At 37.4% G+C, this 12,368-nt stretch overlaps 1 protein-coding gene across 1 annotated transcript; it reads left to right on the top strand.

Annotated features, from left to right (window-relative positions):
* Positions 1-6,668: 6,668 nt before the first annotated feature.
* Positions 6,669-11,247, top strand: LOC141843145 (protein TRIGALACTOSYLDIACYLGLYCEROL 2, chloroplastic-like). The gene is made up of 5 exons (XM_074731181.1): positions 6,669-7,200; positions 8,198-8,527; positions 9,153-9,268; positions 10,677-10,767; positions 10,846-11,247. The coding sequence occupies exons 1-5, from the start codon at positions 6,730-6,732 to the stop codon at positions 10,936-10,938; spliced, it is 1,101 nt and encodes a 366-aa protein (XP_074587282.1). The 5' UTR covers positions 6,669-6,729; the 3' UTR covers positions 10,939-11,247.
* Positions 11,248-12,368: the final 1,121 nt, after the last annotated feature.

Genomic DNA, 12,368 nt, shown 5'->3' with positions numbered 1-12,368 from the left:
CCGATCCTCGGATTCGACCCTCAAGATTTGGAAGGCGTGGAGACACCGCACGACGATGCCTTGGTCGTGCACGCCACCATCGCCACCATCCCGAGGCGCTCGGAGCAATGGCTGGAAGCCCGAGGAGACAGCGACGACGGCGGAGCCTCTCCGATGCAGATCGACAAGGCCGACCTGTCGCCGATGACCACTTCCCTGTTCGGGTTCACGGGGAACGAAGTGCGGCCACTTGGACAGATCATCCTCGCTATCTCGCTGGGAGAAGAGCCATTGAAGAGGACTCGGCGCGTTCCATTCACCATTGTAGACGCGCCATCCGCCTACAACGTCATCTTGGGAGACCAACTCTCAGTGCCTTCTCAGCAGTGGTTTCCACTTACCATCAGAAAATGAAATTCCCGGTCGGAAACCAAGTCGGGGAGGCCCGAGGAGACCAACTGGCCTCACAGAAATGTTATGTAGACATGGTCAGAACCGAGGCCAGAAAGAATCGGAAGATACAAGGTGACGCAATCCACTCGGTGCAGGAGGCCCCCTCTGCTACAAATCTAAAGGAGAAAGAAGTCTTGCAGGTTTGCCCGGATCGACCCGAGACCCTCGTCCACATAGCGGCGGACCTAACGCCCGAACTGAAGGAGAGTCTCGGGGCGTACCTCTACCGGAACCGGGACGTCTTCGCCTGGAGCACCGAAGATCTCACCAGCGTCTCCCCTACTGTTGCAGTCCATCGGCTCAATGTCCTGCCCGCCGACGTCCAGTGTGATGTCAATAAGAATTTAAAATCTTCATTATAGATGATCAATGATCATCATATTTGATGATATCTTTAGTGCCATGTGAAGCATCAGAAGAACTGGTCTGCGACATACATGATCAACTGGGCAACAAGATTGATATGTAACACAGACTTGATTCATGTGATTTATGATAGATAACTAAGTTTTTAGACTGATAGAACTTGAATATCCAGAAACAAGTTGATAAAAGATATCTATTTATCTGAGGTTTGACAATCTCAATCTTGTTGATTGATATATTAAGCAATGAACAACAAATCACGATTTGTAAGCCCCAGTTGGTAAAAACAACAACCTTCTTCATTTTTCACACAAAGGAACGGGAAGAAGACTCACCGTGAGGAGGAGGACGAGGCTGAGGTCAAGAATCGCCGCTAGGGTTTCGCCGGAAGGGGAAGCGCGCGCTCGGGACGGACTCGCCGCTAGGGTTTCGCTCGGGACGAAGAGGATGTCTCACCGAATGTTTTGCTCGGGACGGAGAGGAAGGGCTTCGAACGTTTTCGCTCGAGACGAAGAGGAAGGCTTCGAAGAATGTTTTCGCTCGGGGGAGACGAGGCCTCGCAGAGATTTTTGCTCGGGACGGAATCGCCGCCGAGGGAGACGAGGCCTCGCTAGGTTTCGCTCTGGAGGGTCGCGGAGGTTTTCGCTTGGAGGGACGGCGGGCTCGCGGAGGTTTCGCTTGGAGGTTTCGCTTGGACGGCGGGCTCGCGGAGGTTTCGCGGACGGCTTGCGGAAAATGGGTAATTTGGTAAACGAAATTAGGATAACCCCGGAATCCAACAAAACCTAGATTTTTCTTGGTTTTGCAATTCCGGGTTAGATGCCCTGATTTGCTGATGTAGGCTGACATGTCGGGAATATAACATTACTAGGGAATCACCGATTAACTAAACCAAATAGGGTTTTATTTGATAACTTTGGGTGGATAACCAAGGTAATCATGGATTACCCTTAACCAAACACCCCTTAAGGATTATATGTAACAGACATGCTATAGACTTGGCGGTTACAATTTGAAGATACTAGAAACCTTGTGCATAAGGCGCTTATGAAATTAACACGAATTAGAATTGATATAGGATCAACAATATTTCTCAAGAAACCATTGAGTACGATTAAGTAGTTTGTTAAATGTCAAAGAGAGATGGCTATTGAAAAAAACCTATTTTGTGGATCGGCTAGCATTCAGAAATTGGAAATTTGGCATGTCTTAGCTGTATGTCAAATTATAAACAAGGATTCGGAGAATCTAAGTACCACTCCATAAAATGAATGTTTTCATAAAATGCTAATGATATTATTTATGGATGTTGGAGTATGGATTCAGAATTGGTTTGGGAGGTTGTCTATAATGAGATAACAATTTGAAGTACCTCTATGGTTTCAAGAACTAGAAGTTTTGAATACAAGAATATTTTAATTATTTAATTATAGTATATGACATTTTTTAAATTAGTAATGTAGGAGATATACTAATGTTAGAAAATTATAGTTTTTGTCTTATGATTAGTATTACTTGTAGTATTTTCATGAATGATGCAGAATAGTTTGCATAGACACATGCTTTGTTGTTGTAGTACTTGCCTTTGATTGCTCTACCAAGGCAATGTATTCAATTTTTTTGCCCAGACATTTTTTGTATATCCTATATTTACCTTTGTTATTCTGACATTTTAGTAATGGTGCTAACCATACTGAAACCTTTGATGCTAACAAACTTGCTTTAGGGCATACTTGGAGTCATGTCAACCAGGACATGCGATGCTTCTACTACGATGAGTTTGTGGTAAATCATTTTAATCACCAATGAAGTTATTTTTGTTCCTACTAATTTTTTTTTCTTGCAGAAAAAGTATACTTTTGAGTCAGGGCACGAGCAGAAGTTTAAAAACACCTGGAATGCTGCTTGTGCCAAATTATATAAAGATCTGCTATATAAATGCAGAAGAAAGGGCATCAGACCATCTTGGATCCCAGAGGACATTTGGGCTGCATGGCAAGCCATATGGCAAGCAGAAAGATAGCAAGCAAATGCAGCGACAGCTCGATCCAACAGAAACACCGAGCTGGCTGGCCGTAGCACCGGATCCACAAAGCATACAGTTGGATCCCGTTCCATTGTTGAGCATACCTTGGACTTGGTAAGTTTACAATTAATATATTTGTATTAGAATTATTTAATTAGTAATGATTTAGTTTGATTTTTATTTAATTGTATTTTTATATTTTCAGGAGCACGAGTTACAGCGCCCTTCTACTTGTTGGGAGATTTTTACGAAGACACACAAGTCCAAGGATGACACATTTATCGATCATCGCTCGCAGGCATTAGAAATAAGAAAATAATTTTTAAATTTATTTCACATTTCAGTATTGTAATTATTTTTCCTAATCTTAAATTTTATATTAATTTATTTTTAAACAGGCTGAATTATCTGCTAGAGTTGCATAAGCGTCTGCGCCTGCTTTTGAGGGAGGGGAGAGGCAGGATCTCTCAATCGACCAGTTGAATGAGATATACTATAATGTGGTCGGTGGGAGGAAGAAAAGCTTTACCCTCTACGGTCTAGGGTCCCAGGCGAGAGTCGTATATGATGGTGTAATGGCCCCTAGAGCCAGGGGTCGTACCAGCAGATCATTTTCTGCGATAGAAGCCCTACAACAAGAAAATCAAGAATTAAAGAATCGACTCTCTACATTAGAGGCGTCGCAATAGAATTATGATCGACTTGCACGGCAGATGACGACCTTTATGGATGCCATGGGCCCGATGCCACCCATGCCATGTTACGATCAGCTGCGACGTGCGGACGCTGATGCAGACACTCAGGACCCTAATGCTCCTGATCAGTAGCTGCCTGCGAGGTATGTTAAAATTTCTATCACTTCTAATTTTTGTAAGTTATGATTTGTAAACATGCATTTTTCAAATACCTTGTTATTATTAATTTATTACTAATCTATTTTATTATCTTTTTTGTAGGATCTTCTATTTTGGCTAGGTTTGTTTAGATATTTTTTTGATCTGTTATTGTATTTAAACAAATGATACAGTATCAGTGTATTTAGATATTCGTATTTGTATTATTGTATTCAGCTTGAATTGGAGTGTATTCAGATATTTAGATTTGTGTTTTTGATTCAGATATTGCAGTATTATGGTGTTTATGTATTTTGGTTTGTTTATGTGTATATTATTGTTGATTGCATTCTACTATGTCATCTTATTCGAATGTAAATAGGGATTTCAAAAAAATAAAAAGAATATTAAAAAAACAATTATTAGTGACGAAATTTTAAAATCCATCGCTAATCAGCAACGGATTTATTTATATCTGTCGTTGAGGTCGTCGATTTTTTTTTTATTTTTAAGAATTATTAGTCGTCAGTTTTTTTTTATTTTTAAGAATTATTAGCAACGGATTTATATTTATCCGTCACTGAGTTCGTTTAATTTTTTTTATTTTTAAATAATCTAGCGACGGACATTTAATTTTCCGTCGCTAAGTAGCGACGAAAATTTAAATTTTCGTCGCTAACGTATAGAGACGGACTATAATTGTCCGTCGCAAAATATAGCGACGGATATTTAAAGTCCGTCACTATTTAGTGACGGAATGAAAATTTCGTCGCTAAGATGATGTCATCGACCATAAAAAATGCGACGGTAATATTCTGTCGCAAATCGATCACTAATCGACTGTTAGCGACCGATTAGCGATGGAATATTGTCGTCGCTAATCGGCAACTTTTTTGTAGTGCTCGGTGAGGTTCCTCTGATGCCTAGTCATCATGGGAGCTTCAAAAGAGTATAATAGAGAAATAAACAATGGAAAATAAAACTAAGATTATAACATAGAGAATAATAAAGGATATGTTGGTGATTAGATTTCATCTTGTTGTCCTATTGTTGCCCCCTCTTAGAGCCTCCCTCCCCTTATCTTATATAGGGAAAGAAGTCCAAGGGGCATATCTCTTGGAGAAAAGACCAAAGGATGCTATGTTTGGATTAAAGGGAGGGGAAGGGAAGTATTTATGTTCTCCTTGTTTGGAAGAAAGGGAAGGTCCATTAATATAACATGTGTTACCTTGTTTGGGAAGAAAGGAAAGAGATTGAAGGTTAAATATATAAAATTATAAAAATACCCTTACTTCTTAAAATAAATCTACACATGAAAAAAAAAAGTATAGTCATTAAATCGATGTAAGATTTTTCTTGTCAAAACTACCTTGTGAGACCAACTAAAATTAATATTTATGATTTAAATAAATAAAAAAATTTAAAGAAATAATGAGTATATATACAATAAGTATGTGAAATATAAAATCTGTATATTTAGTACGACAAAGGATAAATCAGTATTTATATATATATTTCTATAAAAATTTACTGATGTAAGAAAAGAGTGAAAAGATCGTGCTCAATTAGAGAAATTTAAAAAATTTAGATTAAATAAATCTTTTGAGAATTAATATTTTAAAACAGGGATAAAATGGAATACATAATATGTAGAGTTGTCTTCCTTTTCCTTACACCTCAAATTGGAGTGTAAGAAAATCTCCCTTTTCATGAGTAAGGAAGGTTAAGACTTACCCTTCCCTACTCTTCCCTCATCTTCCCTCACTCCTTTCCAAACAAGGTTCAAAGTTCCCTTCCCCTTATTTCCCCTTCCTTTTCCTTCCCTCACCTCCTCCCAAACACAGTGTAAAAGGGGTTGTAATAATCCCCGTGTCCCTTTGTTGTCGTCCCTTCACATGTTAGGAGTTCAAGGAATCGACGACTCAGGATATAGGGAAGTTGGGACGTCGACGATTCAAGAGGTTGGAAAGTCGACAACCAATCAGCTCGGTCGATTGGATCCGCTCAAGCGGTCGAAGACTGATGATATTTGCATCGATCAAGTCCTTGATATTTGTGTTGACCAATTCTTAAAGCATGCCACATGACCTTTGCATTGACTAAATCCTGCCACATGGCCCATGTCATCTCCATCACATCAGAGGGCATCAATTATTTGCTACTCCCTAACAGTTATTTAATATTTCTGTTTCAGCATTACCCAGATTGAATTTTGGCATTACTTAGTATCCGATTGATTTCAATCTATCCGAACTTCCTTTGCTTAGCATTCGGTCAACTTATTGAGATTTTTTTTTTACCTGACATCTAGTCAATCTTAATCTATCGGGATTTCATTATTGTTTAACATTCAATCAACTTTGATTCTCTAAGACTATATTATTGTCTAACATTTGATCAATCTGTACCTGCTAAGATTTCTCCATTGTCAAACTTCTAATCTTTTTTGATTTATTTGTATATTCTTTCTCGTGCTTAACATTTGATCCTCCATGATATATTAGATATATTAGGACATCTACTATTATCAAATATCTAATAGTCTATAATCTTCTATATTGGACCTATTTGATGTCTTTAATCAATTTAGGGAAAAAAGGATCTTGCCCCAAATTAAATACAAGTATTAAAGAAAATCAATAAAACCCAAAAAAGAACTCATGCCATCGATATTTGTGCCCCAACTATTCCAATCTTATTTATTTTTCTTGATAAAAACTAAAAAAACAAATATGTTCTCCAGTTTACTTTCCTATGAATTGAAATCATTTGAATCATATTAGGAATAACTCTTTAAGCAAAGATTTTAGTGAATATTTTAAGTCTAATTTTTAAGCAAGGTAAAGTTTAGACAACTTTTATACTTCGGCAAACGGTTTCGGAATTTAGAAAATAGGGGCGTTTTGGAGTTTGGAAAGGTTTGAAAGTTAGAGGTGAAATTTACATAATCTACCTATACGTATATAAGTCATTCCCCACGCGGTCGCTCCTCTTCTTTCCCTTCAATCGATCCGTCGGTTGCTCTCTAGGGTTTAGTCCAATCCATCCGACGCGCGCTTCCTCCGAATCGAGATGCTTTCCTCCGTCAATTCACTCCCGTCGCCGTCGACTCTTCCCTTGGTCGCCAATGCCCCAAATTTCCGCTGCCCGACCAAGAGATTCCTTCGGATTAAGGCCTCTTCCACCGGCTCCGACGAGGGCCGATCTACGAGGAAGAACCCGTTGGCATCTGTCCTGGACGTCCCGAGGAAGCTGTGGAGGCAGTCTCTGCAGCCGCTCGGGGATTACGGATTCGGGCAGCGGAGCGTGTGGGAGGGAGGCGTCGGGCTGTTCATGGTCTCCGGAGCGGCCGTTTTCGCCCTCGCCATTGTTTGGCTGCGGGGCATCCAGCTGAGGTCGCGGCTGAGGAAGTACCAGGTGGTGTTCCAGTTCTCCCAGGCGTGTGGGATCTGCGTGGGCACCCCCGTCAGGATCAGGGGGGTGACTGTGGGCAGCGTGGTGCGTGTAGGTTCCAGCTTGAAGAGCATTGATGCTGTCGCGGAGGTGTGTGCATTTTAGTTCCTTGTGCTGCGTCCAAAGTATAATTAATATGCAATTGTATGCTTAAAAGTTCGTTAGAAATTCATTAACTTAGCCCCTTTTCTGAAAAATAGAGTTCAACGTTGTTATTATTACTTAGGACGGATCATTTTGTGGATTCTTTTTCTAAGACCACATGTTTTTTACCGTAAATATTTCTACACAAGCATTCTTGCTTGTGTTGAAGTTCACTTTCTTATCCAGCTTCACCATTATGCACGAACAGATTCACTAGAAGTATGCTACAACACGTAATAAGTTCACAAAATTGGTAGACTTCAGGTAACTGTTGACACCTAGGAAATGATTCTCTTGTGGATGCTTTTTTATTATTTGGCCTACAAATTCGTTAAACTTGGGCTGCTAGACGTTATGGTGATGTGACAGAAGCAATTCATTGGTTAATCATTGAAAACCGCCATTCACCAAGATGGAAGAAAGCCAAAGTCTGATGAAATAAAATCTTGATCATAATGATCAAACCTTTTAAAGGCATATATTTCTTATTCTGGGAGAAAGGATTTCTAAAATTTTGTAATCCAACTCTATAATTTATATCATAACAAAGTTATTCCTTAAAAACTTGAGATATATGTTACATGCAAATCCATTATATGGCACACCACCAGACAAATAATTCTATTTCAGTTAGTTACATGCAATTTGAAAAATGTGTAAGCTTTATGCAATTATGGTGCTTTCTTTCTGACACCTTTTTGTGCTTACTCTGGCTCTGAAAAGAATAAATTAACTTAGCATGGTTTTCTTTTCTTCCATCTGATCATAGTTTAAGAATCTTAGTTGTTTCTTGCATATCAAACATTTTACATGCCTTTATGGACACATTGATATATTCTGTTCATTGGAATATTTTAATGTTGTTTTGTATCTTAGTTTCTGAGGTCTCTTGATTCTAACAAGAGACTAGTGATTATAATTTCTTTAACCTTCATTTTGATAGGTTGAGGATGACAAAATCATCGTACCTCGAAATTCATTGGTTGAGGTGAATCAGTCTGGTCTTCTTATGGAGACATTGATTGATATCACCCCAAGAGATCCTCTCCCTGAACCTTCTGCAAGTCCACTTGATCCTGATTGTGTCCAAGAAGGTCTTATTGTGTGCAACAGAGAAAGGATTAAAGGACAACAAGGGGTAAACTTGGATGCCTTAGTTGGAGTGTTTACTCGTCTTGGAAGAGAAATGGATGAGATTGGAGTGTCCAGAAGTTATAGATTGGCTGAAAGGGTTGCGTGTGTTGTTGAAGATGCACAGCCCCTCCTTGCAAAGGTGAAAAAATAGTTCATTAGTTATGTGATTTACCTTATGATAAGTATGATACTGCATCTTGTCCCTATTATCTAATTTTGGCTCTTAAATCCAATAAAAAGTTGTTTCTTAATTCCATACGATCACTACTTCCATGTTCCATCCATATATCAGATTATGCTATCCTATCTGAAGAATATGTGTAACCAATTAACACTGTGATTGTTGGATAGAAATCATGAACTTGAAGTTCTGGATGCTTAATGTTTTTTTTATGTTCTTGTTTTCATTTTTTTCCTTCTGGGGAATCATTGTCTTGTCCAATTTGGTCTAGATTAAAATTTCTGATATTCAATAATTCTTCCCTGAATTATGTAACAAAGGGTTTTTTGTGAAAAATATTAAGAGCTACTTTGAATGGATTTGTTTCTCCTGCATTATGCAGTAGCATCATTTCGTTAACCTCTCATTCTATATCTTTACCATGAGCAACCATTTTGTTGTTATTTAATTCTATATCTAAAGACATCTTCATGTTCAAGGTTGATTTCCTTGTGTGCATATACACCTGTTTCTGATATTATGCCTTTATTTTTCAATTATTTTGAGTTTTAAGTACGAAGAATTTATTGTAGTGATGCAACAGATTGAAGTCTTGGCTGAAGGTATTCAGCCTTTGCTTGCTGAGGTTCGTGATAGTACTCTGTTGAAGGACGTGGAAAATTTAATTAAACGTTTAGCTATGGCAACTGAGGATTTGAGGTAGTACCACTTGGTATCACCAATTTCTAGATATATATAGTTTAGGTGCTTCATTTTATATTTAACTGTTAAACTGTCCTTCAATTATTTTATGGTTGCATAACATAGTGGTGCTTTCTTCAAGCATACAAGACCTCCTTTCTGTCTTTTTGTGATTGACTAAATGAATATTAGGTTTAGCCATGTCCTTTCACTTGTGATGACTCAGATGCAGTAATTCTTTTTGATTTTACATATATGTTTATGTGAGCAAACATTTCACTTGAGTTGAGAACGTTTTTCCCAGCAGTTAAAGTTTTTCTTTGAGCCATTCCTTGAGTGTTTATTTATCTCCTCTGCTTCAAAGATTTTGGACTTCTAGAATAGATTAATTATTTAATATTAACCTAGTGACCTTTTGTTACATAATCAGGTCACTTACAATTTAGATAAAACTTTGTATAGGGCGCAAAATAAACAAAATAAAGAAGTTGCATATATTTGGAAAGAAAATAGTAATTTGCAGTCGATAGAATATGAAGAAGAACATAAGACTCCTAATTTAATATCTATTAAATATTCTACTTAGCTTGGCTGTTGATCAGGATCCAACATGTTATGCAAACTAGAAGAAGAGTCTCTCAAAATTGGAAAAAAAAGGGCTTAGTGAAGTCATCGAAGATGAAACAATATTATAGTGGTTGAAGCTTTAATCGTGTGAAATTGAAGTCTGTTTGATTTGTGCTTCAATGCAGTATAATATTCTTTTTTTAACTCACCCTCAAACTTAAGATATGATGTCAGAGAAAGAGAGAGAGAAAAATTAAAGGGTTGCAATAAGAAAAAGAGAGTATTTTTCTAGTATCTACTCTTCAAAGAGCTAAAATGGGAGCTTATATGGAAATAGCAGGAGTAAAAGTCTCATAGTTAATCTGAAAATGAGAATATGTTCTCTCATTTAGTTGAGAGAAAAGAATTGAATACTGAAGAGAAAATAATTAATCTATTATACGAAGTTGCAATTAGTACCAAGAATTGAAAGAAAAAATGCTGCAAATAAGGCAGACTTATCATGTCTAGTCTAAAAGGAAAATGATAGAATAAGAGAAAATTGTAGATTATTTTACTCTGACAGAAACAAAATAGGATATAGGAGAAAGTAAAAAATCTAGAATCAAAGCCAAGATGCTGAGACAGGAAATAGAATGTTGAAAGAGAAAAATGGGTATAAAAGATTGATGATAAAATAGAAGCCTAGTGGTAAGTCAGTTTGAGATGGACAGAAGAAGATGCAATTAATCTTAAAAGTCTGTAGCATTTTTTTGTTAGCCCTTAATCAAGATATTTATTCAGTAGATATGCTTCAACAACTTTTTCCATAACTTACTCATATTACCATCTCTAATCGCTAACTGCTGTCATATCGTAGGGAGGTTCAATCTGCCATCATAACTCCTGACAATGCCGAACTAATTAGGGAATCTATTTTAACCCTCATATTCACCTTGAAGAATATTGAGGTGAGGATCCTTTGTTTCTTCCATAATTTAGCTTTTTAGGGAAATAAGTATCTAATTACTCTTCCATATGTTTTTCAGAGTATTAGTTCAGACATCTCTGGACTCACAGGTGATGAGCCAACAAGGAAAAATTTGAAATTATTAATCAGATCTCTCAGTAGGCTTTTGTGATCCTCTCTGAAGCCAGATTCATTCCAACTCTAAAATAAACTTTAGCAAGAAGCTGCTCAAAGGAGAATGTGGTCAACAACTGCACCGCAATATTGTCATGCTAGGCGAATTAATGAGCAGTGCACTCAGTTGCACAAGAATGTGGCTAATGAAAATATACATCTCCAGTTAACCCCTTTATGAATCCTTTTTGCATATTATTAGTTAAATTGTTGGTGAGTGGAGAAAAATTCAAACGAGGTCTGTGTGATTCTTCCTGAATTTTAACTTTATATTATTCAAAGAGAAAATATTTCATGAGGTTTGCCATGAGTTTTGTTGATGGTGTCGGCCTGCAAGCTCAATACAAATCTGGTAGTCTACAATTAGTTGAGTGCCCTTCTATGAGATGCAACCCTTAATAAAATGTGAATACAGGTAAACAATCATGTTTAGTTCAAAGATGCTAGTTAACCCATGATGAATGCTCAGTTTACAGCGTGAGTGGACAAGATTTTAGCTGCCACTGACAAAGAAGCCATCTTCCACTACAGCCAGTTGAAGTTCCTTGTTTTGAGATAAAAGGAGAATCCATAGATCTGGGTGGATCATAATGAGCAGGTACAATGCTTTACATTTTCCTTGATCTGGAAAATTTGGTTTTAAAGTTATACCCAACATAAAGGTAGTTAGCATAATCATTCTAATGTATGATGATTTGTTATCATTGAATTGCCAAGGACTAATATATGTTGCTGATAATATAATTCCATTTTTTGGATTTTTCAGAGAGCAATTGATAGATCTTTTCCTCATTCTTCTCTCATGCAGGAGGAAGAAAGTAGAGATGGAAAACATGTGAAAAAAATGGAATTCTGATCTTCACCATGAATGCAGAAATATACTTGTAAGCTCCGTTATATTTTGATACAGAAATATTGGTAAGGAAAGGATAAGAGTAGGATGATGCCGATCATGAGAACATGGATCACGAGAAGTATTGTTTCAGTGCTAAAGAGAAGAAAACGAATTTTTAGTTGCCATGACAAGATAATCTATGGAAGGAAGACATGTTGGAGCTTCCATAAAATCAAAGAGGCAACAGGTAACATGAATCAAAGCTCAAACATCTATAAATTCTACACAGGTGAGCACCAATGAATGATTAATTTTAGTCGGTTAATCTGACTTCATATAGTATCAACTACAATGATTAATAGTCCTCATGAAAAGTTTTAGTATCAGAAAAGTTTGACTTGAAAGTAAACTTGTGGATAACTTGAGTATAGACACATTTGAGTTTAGGCACTGGCTTCAACTCATGATAGAATTGACATGAACAAATTGAAGGGTACTTGTTCTGTGAGCATTCTCAGGAAAAAGTATGAGGGTTAAAAGAGTGAGATAAATTATGAAACTGAAGTGGCTTGCAAATGGTTCTCCCGCATGCT

This window comes from Curcuma longa, chromosome 12, assembly GCF_044706935.1.
Source record: "Curcuma longa cultivar G26 ecotype Majalengka, Jawa Barat chromosome 12, ITB_CL_G26_1.1, whole genome shotgun sequence".
Taxonomy (NCBI): domain Eukaryota; kingdom Viridiplantae; phylum Streptophyta; class Magnoliopsida; order Zingiberales; family Zingiberaceae; genus Curcuma; species Curcuma longa.
This window is presented reverse-complemented; position numbering and strand designations above follow the sequence as displayed.

What these genes read in the sequence shown, in the direction of transcription:
- LOC141843145 (XM_074731181.1), top strand. Translation starts at nt 6,730, where the DNA reads ATGCTTTCCTCCGTCAATTCACTCCCGTCGCCGTCGACTCTTCCCTTG. An exon ending in CACAGCCCCTCCTTGCAAAG is followed by an intron (nt 8,528 to 9,152) that starts GTGAAAAAATAG and finishes GTGATGCAACAG; the next exon opens with ATTGAAGTCTTGGCTGAAGG. An exon ending in TCACCTTGAAGAATATTGAG is followed by an intron (nt 10,768 to 10,845) that starts GTGAGGATCCTT and finishes TATGTTTTTCAG; the next exon opens with AGTATTAGTTCAGACATCTC.